Source organism: Colobus angolensis, unplaced genomic scaffold (genome assembly GCF_000951035.1).
Source record: "Colobus angolensis palliatus isolate OR3802 unplaced genomic scaffold, Cang.pa_1.0 Scaffold110, whole genome shotgun sequence".
NCBI lineage: Eukaryota > Metazoa > Chordata > Mammalia > Primates > Cercopithecidae > Colobus > Colobus angolensis.
In genome coordinates, this window is record NW_012112031.1 from 832735 (window position 1) to 853710 (window position 20976).

Genomic DNA, 20976 nt, shown 5'->3' on the forward strand with positions numbered 1-20976 from the left:
TGGGAGGCCAAGGTGGGTGGATCACCTGAGATCAGGAGTTCAAGACCAGCCGGACCAACATGGCAAAACCCCATCTCTACTAAAAATACAAAAATTAGCCAGACGTGGTGGTGCGTGCCTGTAATCCCAGCTACTCAGTAGGCTGAGGCAGGAGAATCGCTCAAACCTGGGAGGTGGAGGTTGCAATGAGTCAAGATTGCACCACTGCACTCCAGCCTGGGTGACAAGAGCAAGACTGTCTCAAAAGAATAATTTTAAAAATTAAGGCAATATATTATCAGGAGTTTTTGAGCTGGTTAAGTACAGTTATTATTAAAAATTACATTCTTGGCTCATGCCTGTCATCCCAGCACTTTGGGAGGCCAAGGCGGGTGGATCATGAGGTCAGGAGTTCAAGACCAGCCTGGCAAACATGGTGAAATCCCATCTCTACTAAAAATACAAAAATTAGCCGGGTGTAGTGGCAGATGCCTGTAATCCCAGCTACTGGGGAGCCTGAGGCAGGGAACTGTTTGAACCCAGGAGGTGGAGGTTGCAGTGAGCCAAGACTGTGCCACTGCACTCCAGCCTGGGTGACAGAGCAAGACTCTGTCTCAAAAGAATAATTTTAAAAAGTAAGGCAATAAATTATCAGTTTTTTAGCTGATTGTTAAGCATAGTTATTATTAAAAATAACATTTTATACATTTATAATCAAATTATACTAAAAACAGGTAATGTATGTTCAAAACTCACCACCTCCTCAAAGTTTTACTACACCATACTCCTATCTATGCTGTTGAGGTTATTTCCATAGATTGTATCTATGTAATAGAAACATTGTCTAACCACATGTTGCTGTGAGTCTTCCCAATTCTGACTGATGACCTCGCTGGGTAGTTTGAAATCAGCCACGATGGGGATATTGACACCACTCAAGTCAGCAAATGCTGTAAGTTAGGAATTTTTTTTTTTTTTTTTTAGAGTCTTGCTCTCGTCGCCCAGGCTGGAGCGCAATGGCGCGATCTTGGCTCACTGCAACCTCCACCTCCCGGGTTAAGGGATTCTCCTGTCTCAGCCTCCCAAGTAACGGAGATTACAGGCATCTGCCACCATCTGGCTAATTTTTGTATTTTTAGTAGAGACGGAGTCTCCTGCCTCAGCCTCTCAAGTAGCTGGGAATACAGGCGTGCACCACCATGCCCGGCTAATTTTTTTTTTTTTTTTTTGTAGTTTTAGTAGAGACGGGGGTTTCACCATGTTGGTCAGGCTGGTCTCGAACTCCTGACCTCATGATCCACCGGTCTCGGCTCCCAAAGTACTGGAAGACAGGTGTGAGCCCCCGCGCCCGGTCCGCGCATTTCCAGCACACGTTCACGCGTGTCTACAAAGCGTCCACCCCTCACCGCACCTTCCCGGACCACAGGATTTAACGCCTCCTCGCCCGGTGACAGCAGGAGGCGGAAAGAGCAGCGAGAATGCTCGCGCGCCCCCTTCCGGCGATCCGGAGCACGGCAGCCCTGGAGCGCGCGGCCGCTTCTCGCTCCCCTCAGGAGCGCGCAGGAGCCCCCCCGCGGGGCCGAGACGCGCGAGCACGCGCAACGCTTCCTGGGAAATGTAGTTGGATGTCGGATTGGAACTACAAATCTCTGTACTCACCGCGCTGCAGCCCCGACCATGAGGGCGCTTTCTGGTGAATCTGAATCTCGTTTGTCTGTGACATGGAGAAAGCTGTTCAAGCCCAATTCCATTTTCACAGGAGGTTTTCTTTTTGGAAACACGATAGCGCTCCCGCTGATGTGCGTACCACGTCTCTTGAGGCCGCGGCTTCCTCTTGATGCGAATCTGCCGTTGCATCACGGTGGCTAGTCTCAGGGCCCGCAGCGTGACGCTTGTCGAATCTGCTGCGGGGAGAAGGACGCGAGGGTTGCTCGGGCAGCGACTGTCATGGCGGCGGCCGCCCCCAATGCCGGGGGTTCGGCCCCGGAGGCAGCCGGTTCCGCCGAAGCTCCGCTGCAGTACAGCCTTCTCCTGCAGTACCTGGTGGGTGACAAGCGTCAGCCCCGGCTCCTGGAGCCTGGGAGCCTGGGCGGGATCCCAAGTCCAGCCAAGAGTGAGGAGCAGAAGATGATCGAGAAGGTGATGGAAAGCTGTGCCTTCAAGGCTGCGCTGGCCTGCGTGGGAGGTGAGGCCTTGCGAGTGGGATCCTTGGGAGGCTGAGGGCCTGGACGGCCGTGGGGATCTCTGCAGAGAAGACCACGCGCCTGGGAGGCGAGGGACTGCAGGCCTTGACCTTGACCAGACCCCCACCTCGTTCCGTGAACCCGGGCTTCACCTCTCCTGCCCCCTCAGGTCAGCTTTCTTGATGAAAATTGCATCAGAGGATCGGTGCTGTGGTTGGGGCCTAAAAGTTATTACATGACATCCTGGCTAACACGGTGAAACCCTGTTTCTACTAAAAATATAAAAAATTAGCCGGGCATGGTGGTGGGCGCCTGTAGTCCCAGCTATTCTGGAGGCTGAGGCAGGAGAATCGCTTGAACCCAGGAGGCAGAGGTTGCAGTGAGCCGAGATCGCGCCACTACACTCCAGCCTGGGCGACAGAGCGAGATTCCATCTCGAAAAGAAAAAAGTTATTACATGGGTGACTTCATTCATCCGTTCATTCCCTTGAATTCGCTCATTCTAAATCCTTCAACAAATCGTTCCTAAGCAACTATCACGTGTCAGTAGAGAGAGACAAGAGCCTGGTCTTCACGGGACGGTATTATACTATGTGGAGAAGAATGTCGAGCAGGAACACTGCAGAGGAATGATGCAGACATATGGAAATGCACATGCAAACGGCCCTAGGGCAGCGGTTGCTTGAGGTTTGAAAAACTGAAAGACCACTGTGACTAGACAGCAGCGAGCAAGGAGAGACGAAGTCTGCACTTGTCCTTCTATGTTTCCCTTAAGCTTTTTGGAGATTTGAGAATGTACAGTATCCCTTCTGTGTGCAGGGTAAATAGGTTGGCTACACTTGCAGATGAGTTAAAGTCTCATTGAGAATGAAAGACATTTAAGAAATGAATATAGTGAGAATGTCAATGAAAACAAGTGAAGTAGGAAGAAGAAAGGTCTTTTTTTTTGAGGAAGACCATAGGTGAGACTGGAGCTGCATCTTGGAAGGATTGAGAAAATACAGGTAGGCGAGGTGGGTGCGGTGGCTCATTCCTGTATAATCTCAGCTCTTTGGGAGGCTGAGGCGGGTGGATCGCTTGATCCCAGGAGTTCGAGACCAGCCTAGCCAATAGTGCGAAACCCCATCTCTACGAAAAATACAAAAATTAGCTGGTATGCACCTGAGAGCCCAGCTACTCGGGAGCTTGAGGCAGGAGAATCTCTTGAGCCCAGATGGTTGAGGCTGCAGTGAGCTGTGATCGAGTTACTGCACTCCAGCCTGGGTGACAGAGCAAGATCCTGTCTCAAAAAAAAAAAAAAAAAAAAAGACCGGGCACAGTGGCTCATGCCTGTAATCCCAACACTTTGGGAGGCCCAGGCAGGCGGATCATGAGGTCAAGAGGTCAAGACCATCCTAGCCAATATGGTGAAACCCCGTCTCTACTAAAAATACCAAAATTAGCTGGATGTGGTGGTGTGTGCCTGTAATCCCAGCTACTTGGGAGGCTGAGGCAGGAGAATGGCTTGAACCCAGGAGGTGGAGGTTGCAGTGAGCTGAGATTGTGCCATTGTACTCCAGCTTGGCAACAGAGCAAGACTCCATCTCAAAAAAAAAAAAAAAGAAAGAAAGAAAGAAAGAAAATACACTTAGGCAAAGGAGAAATGTTATTTCAAGTTTGGGGTTGAGTCGGGGGGAGGATTTGGGCTTTTTGCTTACAGGCATTAGGGCAGTAGTTGATGTTTTTTACAAAGAGTAACAAGTGGTAATGAACATGGTGAATTAGGATAGAGTATGGTGAAGGAAAGAAAAATCTGTGGATGAGAAGGCCAGAGAGGAAGTTTGCGAGACTGAAGCTTCACGAGGGCATGGACTGGGTGTTTGCTCCTCACTCCGCCTGACCCTAATAAATCACTGATAGAGTTGTTGAAAGGATGAACGGGGTCTTTGTAGTGCTCCACGGTTGAAGTGATGAAGGCCCCGGACTGGGGTGGTAATTGTGGACATAGGCAGGGATGGACTTGACTTGAAAAAGTAGGATGAAAGATTTTGCCGTGTTTCATGACTGACTGGTTATAGGAGGAAGCAAAGAAGCCGTCAGAGGTGCTCCTAGCGTTTGGAGAGGGCATGACTGGAAGGAACGAGCTGTAGGCAGGAAAGTCTGGAGGGGAGGTGCCCATGATTGTATTGAAGTCATATTGACCATGAAGTCATGAGAGGGCATCCACATGGACATGTCCAGCGGGCTCAGGAAGGTCAGATGTGGACAACAGTGTGGGATTTGCCATTAGGTAGCTGTGTGGCCTTGGGAGAAGTTGCTTAACCTCTCCGAGCCTCAGTTTATCTATAGGAAGGAGAGGCTAATAGCATCTGTCTCACTGGATTATTGTGAAGAATGAATGAGGCTGTGGCATATCTGGCATGTGGTGCTCAGTAAAGCATTACTGTGAATGTCACAGTGGCCAGGAGAGTGATGTGCAGAGTTGATAGCTGAACTTGAGGGTGACTCGTTTACATATGGCAACTAGGCAAGTGCAGAGTTTGAGTGGTAAGAGGACGGTGTCCTTTGCACTGGCGGTCATCCCAAAGTATGGCCCTTCCAGGATGATCCCAATACAGTAATCCAGAAAACACGCCAAAGACGCTTTCATTTCTGTTTGCTTCTAGGATTTGTCTTAGGAGGCGCATTTGGGGTGTTTACCGCTGGCATCGATACGAACGTGGGCTTTGACCCGAAGGATCCTTACCGTACACCAACTGCGAAAGAAGTTCTGAAAGACATGGGGCAGAGAGGAATGTCCTATGCCAAAAATTTTGCCATTGTGGGAGCCATGTTTTCTTGTACTGAGTGTTTGGTAGAATCTGTAAGTGTCTCTGCCTTCTGAGAAATCCTCGCTGGGGCCGCCATTTCATGACTTTTAAAGAGAAATTGCTCTTTAAAAGTTATTTGAAAGTTGTTACTAGAAAGCAGATCGGAAGCATCACATACGTTCTAGGCTGAACTTCCATAAAATAGTCCCTATTGCAGACTTTTTGTGTGTTTACAGTATGGGCTTGCATTATGTTTTACTTTTTGTAGGCCAGAAGGTAGCTAATGATTTTAAACATGAGACTTAATGGAGAGCCCCTTGAAGAAATTTTGATTACATTTCAAATGCTGGACTTGGTTTCAGCACTCCGGTGCCACCTGCAGGAAGCATCTATGAACACATACTATATATATACGTATATATACATAGTATGTGTGTATATACGTATATATACACATACATATATACACACACACACACTGTATACTTATGAACTGTATCTTTGAGACAGATTAAGTTTCCTTTGGGTAGGGACTGAATGAGCTCACTAGCAACCCTGTGTATTCTTCCTTAATGGTCCCGCTTGGCTTGTTTCTTTGGCTCTAACATGTACTTCTCCGCCCACAGTACCGGGGAAAATCGGATTGGAAGAACAGTGTCATTAGTGGCTGCATCACTGGAGGAGCCATTGGTTTCAGAGGTTAGTAAACGGCTCTCAAATGCTTTTCCTTTGTGGCCTTGGACAACGTGCTGAGGTTGTCATTTCCAAACACACGAGTGTTCCAGGGACACTTGATCTTCTTCCCCTCTGACAAATAAATCATGTTTGTTTCTGTTAACTCGGGTTTGGAAACTTGCTAGGATCTAGATTAGGGTTTCTCATCGTTGGCACTATTGACATTTTCGACCAGATGAGTCTTTGCTGGGATTGAGTCTGTTTTGTGCATTCTGAGATGTTTAGCAGTACCCCCGGCCTCTACCCACAAGATGCAAGCAGCACCCCCGTCAGTTGTAACAATTTTCTTTTTTTAAAGAGACCAAATCTCACTCTGTCGCCCAGGCTGGAGTGCAGTGGCATGATGTTGGCTCACTGCAACCTCCACCTCCTGGGTTCAGGTGATTCCCCTACCCCAGCCTTCCAGGTAGCTGGGATTACAGGCGCCCACCACCACGCTCGGCTAATTTATTTATTTATTTTTTTGTATTTTTTTTAGTAGAGACCGGATTTCACCTGGTCTCAAACTCCTGACCTCGTGATCTGCCTGCCTCAGCCTCCCAAAGTGCTGGGATTACAGGCGTGAGCCACCACATGTGGCCAACATTTTTCTCAATAATTCTAGACAATTGTCTAATTCTAGATAGAAATTATAACAGTAATATCTTTCTGCCCTCGGGGATTCTGATTTTTACCCACTGAGTGCTAAGTACAGATATTCTAGAAATATTAGATTATCAGCTGTAAAAAAAAAAAAAAAAGAAGACAAAAACCAGTTTGCTGCCACTTCTCCCTGTTGGCATGTCCATTCAGAGTGTGGGGGAGGGCCCTGGTGACTTGACTTTCCTAGAAGCATCAGTGTTTTATCACTGGGCCACTTTCCATCTGTCATGCCCTGACTTACCCAGAGCAAAAAGCTGGTTTTCTCATCTTCTGAGAGACAGGATGTGCTGTCATGAAACTGGTTTTGCTCCTCAGGCACCATTCATGACTGACAAAGTAACTTCTCTGCCGGTCGTCCCATTGCTCAGCGATGCCAGGGCCTCTCTGAGAAGCTCTGCTGTCTCCAGGACTGCTTTGATCACCTTCCCAGGCATTTATTCCATAAACAACTCAGGGTCAAGGCCATATGCTTTCATTTGATTCCAAGGGCTGCTTCTCTTAACCAGTTTCCTGCCTCTGAGGGGCTGTTTCCCTAAGACTAGAAATACCCTTTGAAGGAGAAAAGCTAAACAAATGCAGTTAGATAAAGCACACTGGATTAGATCATACACACTCCTTCACCGATGTCTTCCGGAGCGATGAGCACTTGAATGACTCGCAGTGCTTAAGCTTGTTTCATGGCACCTGAGGGTGTGCAGACTTGCCGCGAGTGCCTCCTGACCCAGCAGCTGTCGCTCACCACAGGTCGTGTTCTTTCTGTTTATTTGACAGCTGGCTTAAAGGCTGGGGCCATTGGTTGTGGAGGTTTTGCTGCTTTCTCTGCTGCGATTGATTATTACCTGCGGTGAGAGTAACTGCCTGTGGGGAAGGACAATGCCAGCTCTCCAGAGGGAGCTTGGGCTGCTCTGTGGAGGACAGTTTCTGTACCACACCAGGGCCTTGCTTCACGGCCTGAAGACATTCGTTTTCCCTCGTGTCACTGGTATTCTGAGGGAGCTGCCTGGCTTCTCTGCCTCCAGCCTTCAAGGCAGCCACACTTTGCTGCTCCTGGACTCCAGCCAACCTTCACAGAGGACGTCCTGTGCCGGCTTCTCTCCGAGCAGATCTGGAAACAGGATGTCGACATATAGGAATTCAGCTCCACAAAGCTTCAGGCTTGACCACAGCTGGCCCTCTAGGTTGTTTGGTGTTGTGGGCACAGAGGTGGCAGCGTCTCTACAGGCACCCAGGAAGCTGTTCTACCTTGGAATTCCACGCAACTGTCTCGAATACCAGGGCAGGGCAAGGCGGACTGATGCTGTCCAACCAATTATCTCACTTGTTTTGTGTTCTGCCATCTTTGTTTTTAAAAAAATATACCCCCGCCCCACACACCTTACAGTTCAAAAGGTTGGTTTATTTCTGTTTTCAAATTCCCTAATTCTAAAAACAGTGCCAGGTGGCCCAAAGATACCATCTGAAAGGATGGGAAAGAATGGCAAAGCTCCGAGGAGGCTGGGGATGGGGAGGCTGAGGCAGGGTTGCTAGAGGACTGTGTCACCCTCACCAAGATCGTTACATCTGCCAGGGCCTGCCTCAAGAAGCCCCGCCCAGCCTCTTCCAGGGATGCACTGAAATCCCATCCATGAACTCATTGGGCCCTCCTGTGCTGGCCGAGAGGCACACACTGGCCTCACAGCGTGACTGCTGGACCAGGCCGAGCTCGAGGTCACGTGTGAAGGGCGCTGCTGTGGACATCGTGGTGACTCGGTCACAGCAGCTATTGGCCAAGATCAGACGTCGCTGAGGGGCAGTTCACCACCACCCTCGTTCTCCAGTGTCAGGGAAGTGTTTTAACATGTCGTGTTTTCCACTTGACCTTGCGGTATTTTTCTTGGCCTAGTTGTGTGCCATGGGTTAAAAAAAAAAAAAAAAAAAAGCCGTCTACAGTTGGGCTTCAGCACTGCTACCGCTTTACCCTGGCGCTCTGCGGGGGAGACGGCACTGGTGGAGTCAGGCCTTTGCTCTTGGGACGGGCACAGGCAGATAGCTTGATGGGGGCCACACAATTCTGGGCACCTTCAGCCAGTGGTAACGAGTCTCCTTTTTCCTATAATAGTTAATTCCTCTGCCCTTTCTTTTTCTGCCTCCTTCCTCATCTGCCCCGTCTTCTAGCCCACACACTCTTAACCAGAGTTCAGACCCAGCTCACATGGCCTGGTGGCCCAAGTGTGTGTGTGTGTACATGAGTGATGTCAAACCCAGCTGGTAACACCTTCCTTGGGTCACGTTTGCCATTTCCTTGGAATATGAGCTCCTGCTCAAGGCTCATGTCCTTTTACGGTGAATTCTATGTAATGCCCCTCCCAGTCTCACAGCTAAGAGGCTTCATCACTACTAGGCCAGTTGGAGCATTCCCTAGAGCTCAGAACAAACTGTTTCCTCTACTGTCCCTAGATATAGGACACCTGCAGGCACTCTGAAGCAAGGGCAGACACTTCTACCTGGTACCTGTCAAAGTCCTAGGAGGCCTGGGATCTTCCATCTTTCAGTCTAGCACGTGGGAGCAAATGCAAGAAATGCTGCCTGGAAAGATGAGCTCCAGGGCTGTCAGTTGCCATCGGTTCCGTAAGCCAAGCATTGTCCATGCCACCTATTCGCTCGCGAGATGAATAGTTTCCTGTTTTGGATGGCTGGGGAGCCAGCATGAGCTCATAAACCAAACAGCAATTTTCAGAGACATCTGTTCCTGATCTTCAGAATAAACTCAGTGTCCAGTTGCTTCGGCTGGTGGGAGCCGACATTCATGCCACTGGCTCTCCCAAAGGGAGGGTGGGCCCTCCGGGACCCAGCTTCTCTGACAAGCAGATTAGACCAAAAGGCTGCCTCAAAGATGTGCCACTTGGAAGGAAGGTGTAGAGAAGCGTTTACATCAGAGAAGATGCTTCCTCTCCAGTGGACAACTTCATACCACTTTCGAGGCACACCAGTGGCCAGGTCCCGGGTGGGACATTTGTACTGTAGCAGCACACGGCAAAGGTGAGCCAGAAGCAGCCTGGATGCTCGCTGATCCGGAGACCTTTCTGAAGAGCAAGGAGAGGGCTCAAGCCCACCTCCCCGCAGCTCTGCCCCAGCCCCCATGGGCTCAAGGGGAGTGAATTAGGTAAACAGATTCCTGGACACTCGCATCTGGATGCAGCTGGAAGAGTTAAATATTTAGATTGGTGGCTTCCCCGGACCACTGCGAACACAAACATCCACACACCAGGGCTGAGTTTTGTGCAAATGTTGGGGCTTTGCCTTTTTTATTAACATTTTCCTCTCACGTGGTTTACATCAATTTATAATAATCTACATAAGTTGAAACAGAACATAGACAAAAAAATATATCCTTACCAACTTATTAAAGTCAGATATTCATGACGGGTCCTATCCTGCCTGTGTGTCAGCAAAAACTGGCAGCCATCAGCCGTTGCCAAGCAAGGACAGGCAGACTGGGGCTCCTCAGCCTGACTCCTGCTGGGCACAGCCCACCCTGCTGGGCACAGTGACTGGAGCTTCCAGGCTGCACAGGCCCTGCTCACAGGAGAACCCTTAGCCTGACTCCTGCCAGGCACAGTGACTGCAGGTCCCGGTCTGCACGGTCCCTGGCTCCTGACTCCTGCTGGGCACAGTGACTGGAGGTCCCAGCCTGCATGGTCCCTGGCTCCTGACTCCTGCCAGGTGCAGTGACTGGAGGTCCCGGGCTGCACGGTCCCTGGCTCCTGACTCCTGCTGGGCACAGTGACTGGAGGTTCCGGCCTGCACGGTCCCTGGCTCACAGGAGACCCCGCTGGGTGTTTGCTTGGTGCAGTTTAGTCCAGGTCTGGCACCTGACCCTCCCCGCTCTGGGGGTGGGATTTATAAATATGAGCCTTTGCGTTTCTCAGCCTTTGCAGCCTTCCCGTAGCCTGTTCTCATATTGCCTCAGCAAGCTTGGGGCCGTGGGGCTCCCTGAGGCTGAGATGCGAAGGTGCCCAGTCTGGGCCGTGACTCACTCTGCCCCTTCCTGTCCATCGCTTTGGAAGCAAGCAGGAGCCTTCTGTGCCACACACCGACACTCAGATGCCAGGCAGGGACCTCAGGAAGGGCCAGGCGCTGGGTCTTTAGACTCAAGTTCGCTGCCCGTTCCGGGGAGCATGGGCTCCTTACAGGCAGCTGATGGTCAGGACTTCCTTCCTCTTGGGCACGTCTCCTCCGTGCACAGACTATTTACTGCCCAAGGCAACAGGAGTAAATGGGATCAAAAAGGGCTCTGCCCCTCACTGAGCAAGTGCTGCAGCGTCAGGGCCAGCACACCCTTCTTTAAGACTCAGCCCTGAGCACAAGAATGGGAACTGAGCTCCCCAGTCCTGAGGGCCCAGCAATGACGCTCTGCCACACAGAAGAGCCAGCAGCTTAACTGTGGCTGTAACTCAAGCCCCTGGAGCCGAGTCTGCTCTCCTAGGCTGACGGCCCGAGGCTGGCAGCCACAGCTCGTGTGGGAAACTGCGGTGGGAACACGCCTCACTCCTTCCCAGTAAGTCTCCAAGTTGGGAATGGAAGCTTCGGGTCCCTCCTCCCTGGCGGGTGCCTACAGCACCAACAAGGAGGCCCCAGCAGAACCCAGCCCCGAGAGGCAGCTGTCTCATTCCCCACTCTCCCCACAACTTCTGGAGTTCCCAGCGTTTACCCAAAAGGCTGCGTCCAGAAGCTGGGGTGGCACCACAATGGCTGGCCACTGCGGGCCTGTGCCTTTCCTTCCCAGGTCCTGAAGGACCCGTGGCAGTGCTTGGCTGTGGAGAGAGTGTAAAATCTCAGGCAGGAGTATCACGAGGTCCCGCGGTACCAGGGACCTGGCTGCAACCTGCCTGCCTGGCATCTGCTTCAGCCACATCAGTCACCCTCCAGGAAGCCTGGCCCCACTTGAAAAGCCCCCACAACTCGCTCCTAAGAGCTGCCCCGCCCGCGACCCGGGACACGCTGCGTGTGCGTTCCTCCCCCGTTCAGCCCGTCCCCGCCTGAGACCCGGGACACCCAGCGCTGCTTGTGCGTTCCTCCCCACTTCAGCCCGTGGTGTTCCTCAGCAGGCTGACTGCCTCCCCCATTCTCTCCTGACCCTCTGGCTATCTCAACAGCAGGTCACTTGTGAGTCTTTACACTCAAAGGAAATAGAACAGCAGGGAAGGGAAACGAAAAGCAGTAGAAGAAACAGTCAGAGGTGCCTCACTGATAGGCAGGAGGCTGAACAGGTGAACTCCAGAAGTGGAGATTCCCAAACGGAAAATTCCAGAAATGGGTGCTCCAGCTCTGTGCTAAGCTGGGGATGAGTGTGAGTGTATCTCCTTGTCCAGCATTTGCACAGGCAGCAAGGCAAAGCAGGTGTGCTCCCAAAGGCGGAGGTCGAGGAGAGGCCGGCAGCAGCAAACGGCAGCACCAAACAGGCCACCGCTGTCCCCGCCAGCCGGGGCCTCTTCAGAGCTTTCAAGGTGATGGAGCGAAGACGGAGGGTGCACATGCATGCAGGCAGGCCGGGAAGGAAGAGCGGGTGGAGGAAGACAGGGGAAGCTGCCAGGAGACCGCCATCTGGGAGCAGGGCCAAGAGAGAAGCTGGCAGCAGTTACACAGCGCAAAGTAAAAGGCCTTGGGCTGGACTCAGGAGGAAAGAAAGTGCTGGAGGAAATGAAAGAACAAAGCGGGCTGTCTGTGTGCCTACGCCGGGCCGGTCGCTACCTTTTCTGCATGACAAGTGTACATAAAACAATTCCCGAACAGCACGCAGCATCAGACATGACGAGAGGTACAGAGGGCAGGAGGTGGGATGCGGTGGTGAGGCTGGGGCCGGGCAGCCGGCTTTGTACAAGGTGGCACAAAAGACGGACGCATTCCAGTTCTTGGAAGCTGGCTTCCCTCGAGTCTGGAGTGCTGGGTTTGGGTTTTCTATTGCAGTCTTTCAAGGCTGGGTTGGGCCCCGGGCTGGGGGGGCTGGCTCCACCCCCTCCCCGCAGCCACCCTGCCTCGGGCTACACGTCGGTGGAGAAGTACAGTGTGTTCCGCTTGAGTTCTGCGAAGGAAATGGGGGGGTGCTGCAGGTAGTAGAGGAGGACCTGGACCTGTGGGGAGACAGGAAGGCAGAGGCTGGGCTCCCTGTCCCTGGCCGTGCGAGAAGACGTGGTCCTTGCTGGCTCCAGCCTGTGTTGCCCCTCCCGCTCCCCAGACTGGCTCCGGCCACCTCCCCTTCCTGGGCAGTCCAGGTCTGCTGGCCTTTCTGCAGCCGTGGAAGGCGCTACAGGGCAGAGGGTTGAGGGGGCCTGGGGCCACTTCCCCAACCTGGCCATGGGCTTCCGCTCTGTCCTGAGGCGGCCACAGTCTGGCCCCTGCTGTGGGTCTTGCAGGAATCCCAGGGAGGCCTCCTGCCCTTGGAAGCAACCTCAGAGCTTCCACGTGTGGGGACAAGGACCCAGCAACTCCCCCACCCCCGGGCTTGCTTTCTGAGACTGCGGCCCTCCCGAGAACGCAGCTGGCATCTGGGACAGACATTCTCTGGGCCCTGGTCTAGGTTCAGGCATCTGTTTTGGCCTGGGAGGGGCAGAAGTGTCTGCAGTACTGCCTCCCTGGTGACACCCCACAGCCCATCAACCCAGCTCCCATGAGGGAAGAGGCATGGAGACTCTGAGCTGTTCTCTCTCCTCCTGAGGGGGCTTGTCTCACCCTCCGCCAGCCACAGGCCTGGGCGGTGCTGGGGGGCCGGGGTACCTGCACTATGACATCATGGGACCAGAGTCGCCCTCCGCCAGCCACGGGCCTGGGCGGTGCTGGGGGGCCGGGGTACCTGCGCCATGACGTCATGGGACCAGATGTCGGCAGCCGAGGTGACGTGTGCTTTGCTCTCCACTTCTGAGGGTCTCAGTAACGTGGGTCCAAACACGGTAGCCAGGTTGTGAAGTGACATTTTGTTGATGGGCTCCTTCTCGGCAACCCTAAAAAGGAGAAGATTTCGGGGAAGAAAGAAGCCCTTTCCCCGCAGCCACTCGGAGCTCCGGGACACTTGGCCTTCGCTGTAGGAGGTCCTGAAGGACTCCTGGACGGGGCTCACCATCTCCGTCTCCTAGGAGTGGGGACCTCCCCGGGGGGAAGGGGTCTCATCCAGGAGAGCAGGGCCCCAGCCATGTGTCGGGTTCTGTGCTAACATCTCCGGCTGCTGGGCCCCCCCGAACTGATGGTGAACTGCCGGAGCCAGGGAGCCCACAGAGGCCAACTCCAGCGCCCTTGCCTGAGACCAAGTGCTGCTCTAAACACTTTCCCTGTAACAGCTCACACTCCAGGCAGTCCTTTGAGGTGAATACGATTATCATTATCCCCATTGTTTAGATGAAGAAACCCAAGTAAGGAGGGGGTAAGTGACTTGCCCAAGGCCACACAGCTAGCAAGTGGTAGAGCTGGGATTTGAACGCAGGTGGCTGCCTCCAGGACCTACGCTCTTCACCGCTCTGTCACTTACCCCTGTGCTAAGTGGTCCAAAGGAAGAGTCAAGCTGGGTGAGCCAGGGGAGAAACGTAGGCAAGGCCTGGAGCCCAGCAGGAGTCGTTAGCTAGACCTGCGGCTCTGCCAGCTGTGCTGGGCCAGGAACAACTCTACTTCCAGATGAGCCAGGGACCGCCCCCATGCCTTTCCGGAAGGGTCTGTCTCGTGGGACCCACGGCTGCCTCCTGTGCCTCTCCGTCTGCCTCGTGGGACCCAGGGCTGTCCTCCCTCTGGATCCCCCCCTGCTTCTCTTGCTCAACAGGCCAGATGCTCTGCGAGCTTCCCTGGGGTAACAGCAGGAGCTGCCATCAGGGCTGGTGTCCAGGCAAGCCCAGGGTCAGCAGACACACCAGAGGGCTCTGGTTCTCCTTCAGTCTCAGAAAACGTTTCTGGGCTGAGACCCACCCAGCCTACGCAGCGCCTGTCACCCCTCTCCACACCATCATTCCCACCCTCCAGGCAGGAGCTGTGGCCGCGCCTGCTTTGGAAACAGGCAAACAAACACTGCGATGCCAACGGGCAGCCGTGCAGTGGGGCCAGCCCCTCACCACACGCGTGCACACGGCCCAGCCAGGGGCCCAGATGTGGGAACAGACTGTGCCCAGTTCCCAGGGTGGAAGCCGAGTGAATTTTCCCTTCCCACTCCTCCCCACAAGGCTTGCCAAACGCTTTCGGAATTGGTCAGGGCTCCAGTCCCGGCCAAACCAAAGGAAAAATGTTTCATGATGGGAAAAACAAGACACCAGCCCCGGGCGCGTCCAGGTCTCCGCTGGCTCTCCCGAGCCTGGCCTGGCTGAGCTGCAGCAGGGGCCTGGCCCTGAGTTGGGGCTGAGCTCAGGGAGAACTGTGCCGCGGAGCAGTCTGAGGGGCTCCCTGGTCCTGGTGTGCAGGTGGGTTAAAGGGACGCCCAGGGACCACCTCCCCACACAAGCCTGAGGACCTCTTCAGAGCCACTTTCAGTTCTGAACTTTGCTATGGGTACAACCAACTTGAGCCATTCTTGGTTGGACCTGTCTAGAAAGGGTGGTAGGAGGGCAAGAAGGGTCTGAATTTAGGATCTGGATGTTGAGGGCTCTAAGGACAGATCTGCTACTAACTCAAGCAAGTCTCCACCTGGTGTGGGGACTCAGTTTCCCTATGTCAAGTGAGGTGTGGGCCAAGACCAGCGCATTTCACCTGTTTTGACTGTGGCCCACAATACGGCGCGTTGTAACAGTCCACACGCCTCCAGGTAACTGAACAGCAGCACCTGCACTCAAGGCTTGCAGTGTACCCTACTGCTCTCCGTTCCCCACTTCATCTGGAAAGGCTACACTGGTTAAATGAACCACCAGTAGGTCAGGACTCACTGATTATAAAACCTGCCTACAGTCCTAATACTCTCTGTTCTCCATTTACTTACAGAAGGATGAATGGAGTCAGTGAACCACTGGTAGGTCAGGACCCACTGATTATAAAACCTGCCTGTAGTCCTGAGCATTCTGTGGTCAATATTTGACGTTACTGCTCGTTATGGGACCCGAATATTTCTCAACACAGAAAAACGTGAGTGCAAGAACTTGGAAAGCAAACTTTCACCCCCCACAGACAGCCCAACAGAGGCCAGCGCCCAAGAGGAGGGACTGAGGAGCTGGGGTCGGGGCCCTCCCTGTTACCTTTTCAAGTGTTCCAGCAGGAAGAGGAAGGTGATGAGGTTGGGGTCGGGCAGGGAGCGGAGCAGGTGCATCATGCAGTTCTCCTTGGCAGCAGGGTCTGACAGGGCTGCGGGAGAGAAGGGCCAGTGCGGCGTTCAGCTCCAGGGGCTCCCCACCAGAGCCCCTGTGGTCACGAGGCTGTGGGCCCCTGCAGGAGACCCCAGGCTTCCAGGCGTTTGGGGAGCAGATCCCACAGGGGAGGGCCTCGTGTCTGGGTGGGCTGTTAGCAGCTGCTTCCTCCAGGAGGCCTCACCATGACTGGTAACTCAGCCAGGAGGCCGGCTGGTGGGAGCAGACCCCCTTCCTGCAGCCGACTGCATGGGTCTGGGCGCTGGGGCATCCCGGGTCTCCTAACAGGACACCCCCTGGTCTGTGTGGCTAAAGATGAAGCCAGCAGGGACATATCCTGCCAGTGGTGGATTCTCTTTCTCAGCCCTCTCTGCTGCTGGCGTGTGGGTGTGAGCAACCTTCCGCCGGGGGGCTGAAGCTCTGGTCTGCCCCAGGAGAAGAAAAGGTTGAAGGGATGCGCTTGGGGCTGCGTTTGGCCCAGGTGGGTGGAGGCAGAAGGCCGGCTGGCCGGGGCCCTCAGCAGAGGTGACGGGACCGTGTGTGGTCTCGCTGGAAGGCTCAGCACAACCAGTCTCAAGGACCCTCTGGCTTGAACCAGCCTCCTCCTTGGCTCTGGGATGCCAGCTTCTGGCCACTCGCCTCAGGGCAGTCTTCCCTGGATGCTCGAGCTTGCAAGCAAGAGGCCAATGTCCAAATAAGAAGCAGAGGGGGCTGCCCGTGGGGACATCAGGGACAAGAGGCAGGCCAGAAAGGGCCCAGTGTCTGCACCAGGTCCTAGCAGGCCGCACCTCACCCTCGGGCCCCTCAGCCACAGGCCCCAGTGCACTGGAAAGGTCAGCCAGCAAAGGAAGCCACAGATATGTCTCCTGCTGATGACTTCTCCCGGCAGGGAGTCCTGGCTCAGTCCGGCCCAGCCCAGCTCTAGGAGCCCTCAGGGCCTCACCGATGCCCTCCATGAAGGCTGGGTAGAGTCGGTCCGTGAGGAGGGGCTCGGGCAGTTCCCGGAAGTAGAGCTTGAGCGTGCCGGCGATGGCATTGATGTCCATGTCGCTCAGCATCAGCAGGATGTCCTTGTTATCTGCAGGAGTGGGGCCAAGGTCAGGCAGCCTTAGCGGGGCCGGCGGCCCTGTTCCATGCCCCCACCCATCCTGAGAGCCCCCACCCACTCCATCTCTGGTTCTGGTCTCCCCTGGAAAGGCGGGACGTAGAGAGTGCCCACAGGTATCTGTGGGTCGGGGTCGGGGGAACAGGGAGACGGCCTGGGGCCATCTGCTGTGGCTGCTCGGGAGGGGGTGTCTGGGGAGTGAAATTCATCACCCAGAGTTCAGACCCACATTCATACCGTGGGGCCTGCACCTGCCTTCCAACCGGAACCTCCCCATCGCTAAGCCCCTCCCTGGAAGGCACTGCACACTTTTCACACGTAAAAGCACGTTCCCACGAAGCCTCAGTTTCTCGGCTGCACAGAGGAGCCAAGGGCAGCAAGTTCCCAGGCCCCACCCGTCCTCCGCTCCAGGCTCCCTACAGATTCATCCTGCCTGGTCCGTGCAGGTTTCTTGACAGTTGGGTATGTGGTTGCTGCAGCATGAACCAGCAGGAGCAGGTAGGGGAAACCAGAAAGGTCAGGCCTCACCATAGTGGACTTTGCAGAGGCAGTGCTGCCCCAGAGGGGACTTGGGGCCCTGGAGACAGCAGGTGCAGGCTCAAAGCTCTTTCCCTGCGATTCACTAGGCACCCAGGGACTAGCAAGAAAGCCAGCCACGCAGACTCTGGAGTGAGATCTGAGTTTAAGTCCAGAACCAAAACCTGCAAGTTGGGTCATCCTGGGCAAGCAAGTTGGCCCTTCTGAGTTCCTGCAGTTCCTTACCCGCAGCCACGGACAAGAGATTCGCGGGGAGGGGAATAAATGAGAAAACGCAGAAAAAGCACTTGCCACAGGGACTCTGAAGCAGACCAAGGCTCCTCTCCAGGAAGGCTCCTGGTTCTCCCGAGCTCTCCTGTCCATCCCACCAGCCTGCGCCCACCCCGGCTGGGCCTTCCAGACTCACTGGCATCGAAGACGGCCTTGAGCGCCTGGATGTCCGTGGCCACGCCTGATATCCGGTAGATGCCAACCTCCTCGATGCCCCTCTTCTCCACCTCCTCCACGCACTGCCGGACGATGTAGGGCACCTTGGAACGTTCCCGCCTGGGGTGGGGCGTGAGGATGGGTGGAGGGCGGCCCCCATGACACCTCTCCCATAGCAACCCCCACCCAGCACACCCGCCCCCCGGAGAGCTTCTAGCGTTTGGAATGGAGAGCTGGGGCGGGGGGCGGGGAGGGCAAGAAAAGAGCAGAGAAAGAGGCCACCGCACCCCACCCTGCCCACCCTGGGCCGCCTGTGGAGGGGCAGCGAAGGACGTGGCCAGGAGAAGGCTTGGGAACTTGGGAAGGTAAGGCCGAGACTCTAGGGAAAGAATGCCCCCCAGATTCAGACGCTTGTAGGAGGCCCGGCAGGCAGCCCACACCAGGAGGTGGGTCAGGCCCGAGACAAGGGGCTGGGGTGGCGATGAACTGGGGGATGCGTGCCCTTTCCGGAGGGGCAGTCAGTCCCTGTTGGTGCCGAGCCCAAACGTGGGCCCCCGGCTGACAGAGCTTCCCGCTTATTACGAGGAGCAGACGATCTGGGATCTCACAAGACACCTTGCAGCGTTTCAGTGCCGGCTCACGTGCTTCTAAAGCGACTTATTAGGTGCCAGGATGGGCCTAGGAGAGGAGGGCCGGGGGCCCAGGCTGGCGGGGACCAGGGGCACCGACTCCAGGACTGGGAGACCGGAGGCAGCACCTACTTGGTCACCACGCTGATCTTCACGCCGAAGACACCAGTCTGCTTTTTGGACGGGGTCCTCTTCAGGCTCATATCTCGGCTGGTGAATTTCATGGAAAATTCCACTTTGATCTGGTTGGGGGGTGAGGCAGGTACAAGTTCCCCAGGGCGTGAGTGCACGAGGATGCCCCCAAAACACAGGGGTCGCCTCCCCAAGACTGCACACGAGGGCTGGCTCACACCCAGGGCTCCCTCAACACCTGCGGGACAGCGGCGGGCAGGGTGTGGGCAGGAGGGGAGAGGGGGCTGGGCTGCGGGGAGGCCCAGGCGGCACAGCAGCCCCAGGAGCAGCCAGAGGGCTGGGCTGCCCACCCGCTGCGCAGATGTTCCAGCTCCCGGCTCACCCCGTGGATCGTTCCCATCCCCGGCTCACCCCGTTCATCTCAATCACGTCCGTGTGCCAGTTCTTGGTCTCCACAGTTTGTGGGTCCAGCTGCAGAGAGAGAATGTGGGTGAGAGAGGTGCCCGCTCGGAGGCCAAGCCAGAGCTCTCCCCGTAGGTCAGCACTGCTCAGGGCCAGCGACACAGTCAGGAAGGCGAAGTGAGCAGCTGGGATAAGCTGATGTCCACCTGGAAATCAACCCTTCGGGGGGGCCCCAGCCCCTAGACCCCTGTGGCCGCCGTGAGGGAGGCGGGGCACACCCTGTTAGGCCCTCCTGCCCGTGACACCTTATCCACTCGTGACTGCCAGCCCGGGATATGCGTATTATTACCCCATTTCACAGATGTAGAAACTGAGGTGCACAAAAGGTAAGCACCTGATTAGGAGGTGCTGGAGCCCATCAGGAGGGAACCGGCCTATCCAAGAGTCAGGAGCCCATGCTCAGGAGGCTGCCTGGGTTTGAATCCCGGCGAGTTTTAAACTCCCTAAGCCTCAGTTTTTCCATCTGCACACAGGAGCCAGCAACAGAACCTGCCTCCCTGGGATTGCTGTGAAGATTCAGTGAGACAACGTGGGTCGAAGCCCAGGGAGGTGTGGACCCTTCCTGGGTCAGGGGAGGTCACAGGCACCCCTCACACAGGACCGTTCCACGTTCTGTTTCTGTGACTCGGGGGCCTTCGAGCCTGTATGCCTGTGCACCTGTGAACTCATTCTGAGCAAATATGCACCCTGGCACATTCTTAAGTCAACATCTGAACGTTTCCAAGTTTAAATAGTTGCAAAGAGTATGATTTCCAGAATCATGTCAATATTGCCATCCTAAAATAAAAGTGTTACATCGTTCCTTCCCATGGATTCAGTGGGATCTAAATACCCCAGCAACGTGATACCCGCACTCCTCCATTTAAAAACTACCCGAGGCCAGGTGCAGTGGCTCACGCCTGTCATCCCAGCACTTTGGGAGGCCAAGGCGGGCGGATCACGAGGTCAGGAGATGGAGACCATCCTGGCTAACATGGTGAAACCCCGTCTCTACTAAAAATACAAAAAACTAGCCGGGCGAAGTGGCGGGTGCCTGTAGTCCCAGCTACTAGGGAGGCTGAGGCAGGAGAATGGCGTGAACCCAGGAGGCGAAGCTTGCAGTGAGCCGAGATCGTGCCACTGTACTCCAGCCTGGTGGACAGAGTGAGACTCCGTCTCCAAAAAAAAAAAAAAGACAGCCAGGCACGCTGGCTCACACCTGTAATCCCAGCATTTTGGGAGGCTGAGGTGGGTGGATCACCTGAGCTCAGGAATTCGAGACCAGTCTGGCCAACATGGCAAAACCCCGTCTGTACTAAAAGTACAATAATTAGCCGGGTGTGGTGGCAGGCAGTGTAGTCCAACCTACTACTTGGGAGGCTGAGATGGGAGAATCGCTTGAACCCGGGAGGTGGAGGTTGCAGTGAGCCAAGATCGAACCACTGCACTCCAGCCTGGGCGGCAGAGTGAGACCATCTCAAAAAAAATAATAATAAAATAAAATAAGCCTACACATTATACATTTATTTTTTTTGAGACAGAATTTCGCTGTTGTTGCCCAGGCTGAAGTGCAATGGCATGATCTCGGCTCACGGCAACCTCCACCTCCCGGGTTCAAGCGATTCTCCTGCCTCAGCCTCCCAAGTAGTTGGAATTACAGGCGCCCGCCACCACGCCTGGCTAATTTTTTTGTCTTTTTAGCAGAGACAGGGTTTCTCCATGTTGGTCAGGATGATCTCGAACTCCTGACCTCAGGTGATTCACCTGCCTCAGGCTCCCAAAGTGCTGGGATTACAGGCGTGAACCACCACGACCGGCCTCATTATACATTTTCATAAATATTAAGTAGCAAAGTAACTTTTTGGTGGAATTCTCTCTCAATGAGATGGAACATTTTTCGTTTTAGTTCACGTATCTATGTATTATTTTTTGCTAGAGTGAAATGAGGTTCAGCATCAATTCTGTTCATGTTTCTGGTTTTGTTGTAAAACATGCAGGTGTGGCCGGGCGCGGTGGCTCAAGCCTGTAATCCCAGCACTTTGGGAGGCCGAGACGGGCGGATCACGAGGTCAGGAGATCGAGACCATCCTGGCT

The 20976-nt window shown here is 54.6% G+C and overlaps 2 protein-coding genes across 2 annotated transcripts in view; one reads left to right on the forward strand and one right to left on the reverse strand.

The window, feature by feature from the left end:
- Positions 1–1239: 1239 nt before the first annotated feature.
- TIMM22 (translocase of inner mitochondrial membrane 22 homolog (yeast)) lies at positions 1240–8223 on the forward strand. The gene is made up of 4 exons (XM_011955819.1): positions 1240–2164; positions 4808–5004; positions 5578–5650; positions 7100–8223. Exons 1-4 carry the CDS (start codon positions 1927–1929, stop codon positions 7174–7176), a joined length of 585 nt encoding a protein of 194 aa, XP_011811209.1. The 5' UTR covers positions 1240–1926; the 3' UTR covers positions 7177–8223.
- A 4028-nt stretch (positions 8224–12251) lies between these two features.
- Positions 12252–20976, reverse strand: part of ABR (active BCR-related) — a 197813-nt gene continuing 189088 nt past the window's right edge. The window contains exons 15-21 of the mRNA XM_011956234.1: positions 18853–18912; positions 18442–18551; positions 17661–17800; positions 16556–16690; positions 15505–15610; positions 13158–13305; positions 12252–12438 (exon numbers count right to left, since the gene is read on the reverse strand). Of these exons, the coding sequence (XP_011811624.1) occupies positions 12349–12438; positions 13158–13305; positions 15505–15610; positions 16556–16690; positions 17661–17800; positions 18442–18551; positions 18853–18912 (789 nt within the window). The 3' untranslated portion in view covers positions 12252–12348. The remainder of the gene's footprint in view (positions 12439–13157; positions 13306–15504; positions 15611–16555; positions 16691–17660; positions 17801–18441; positions 18552–18852; positions 18913–20976) is intronic.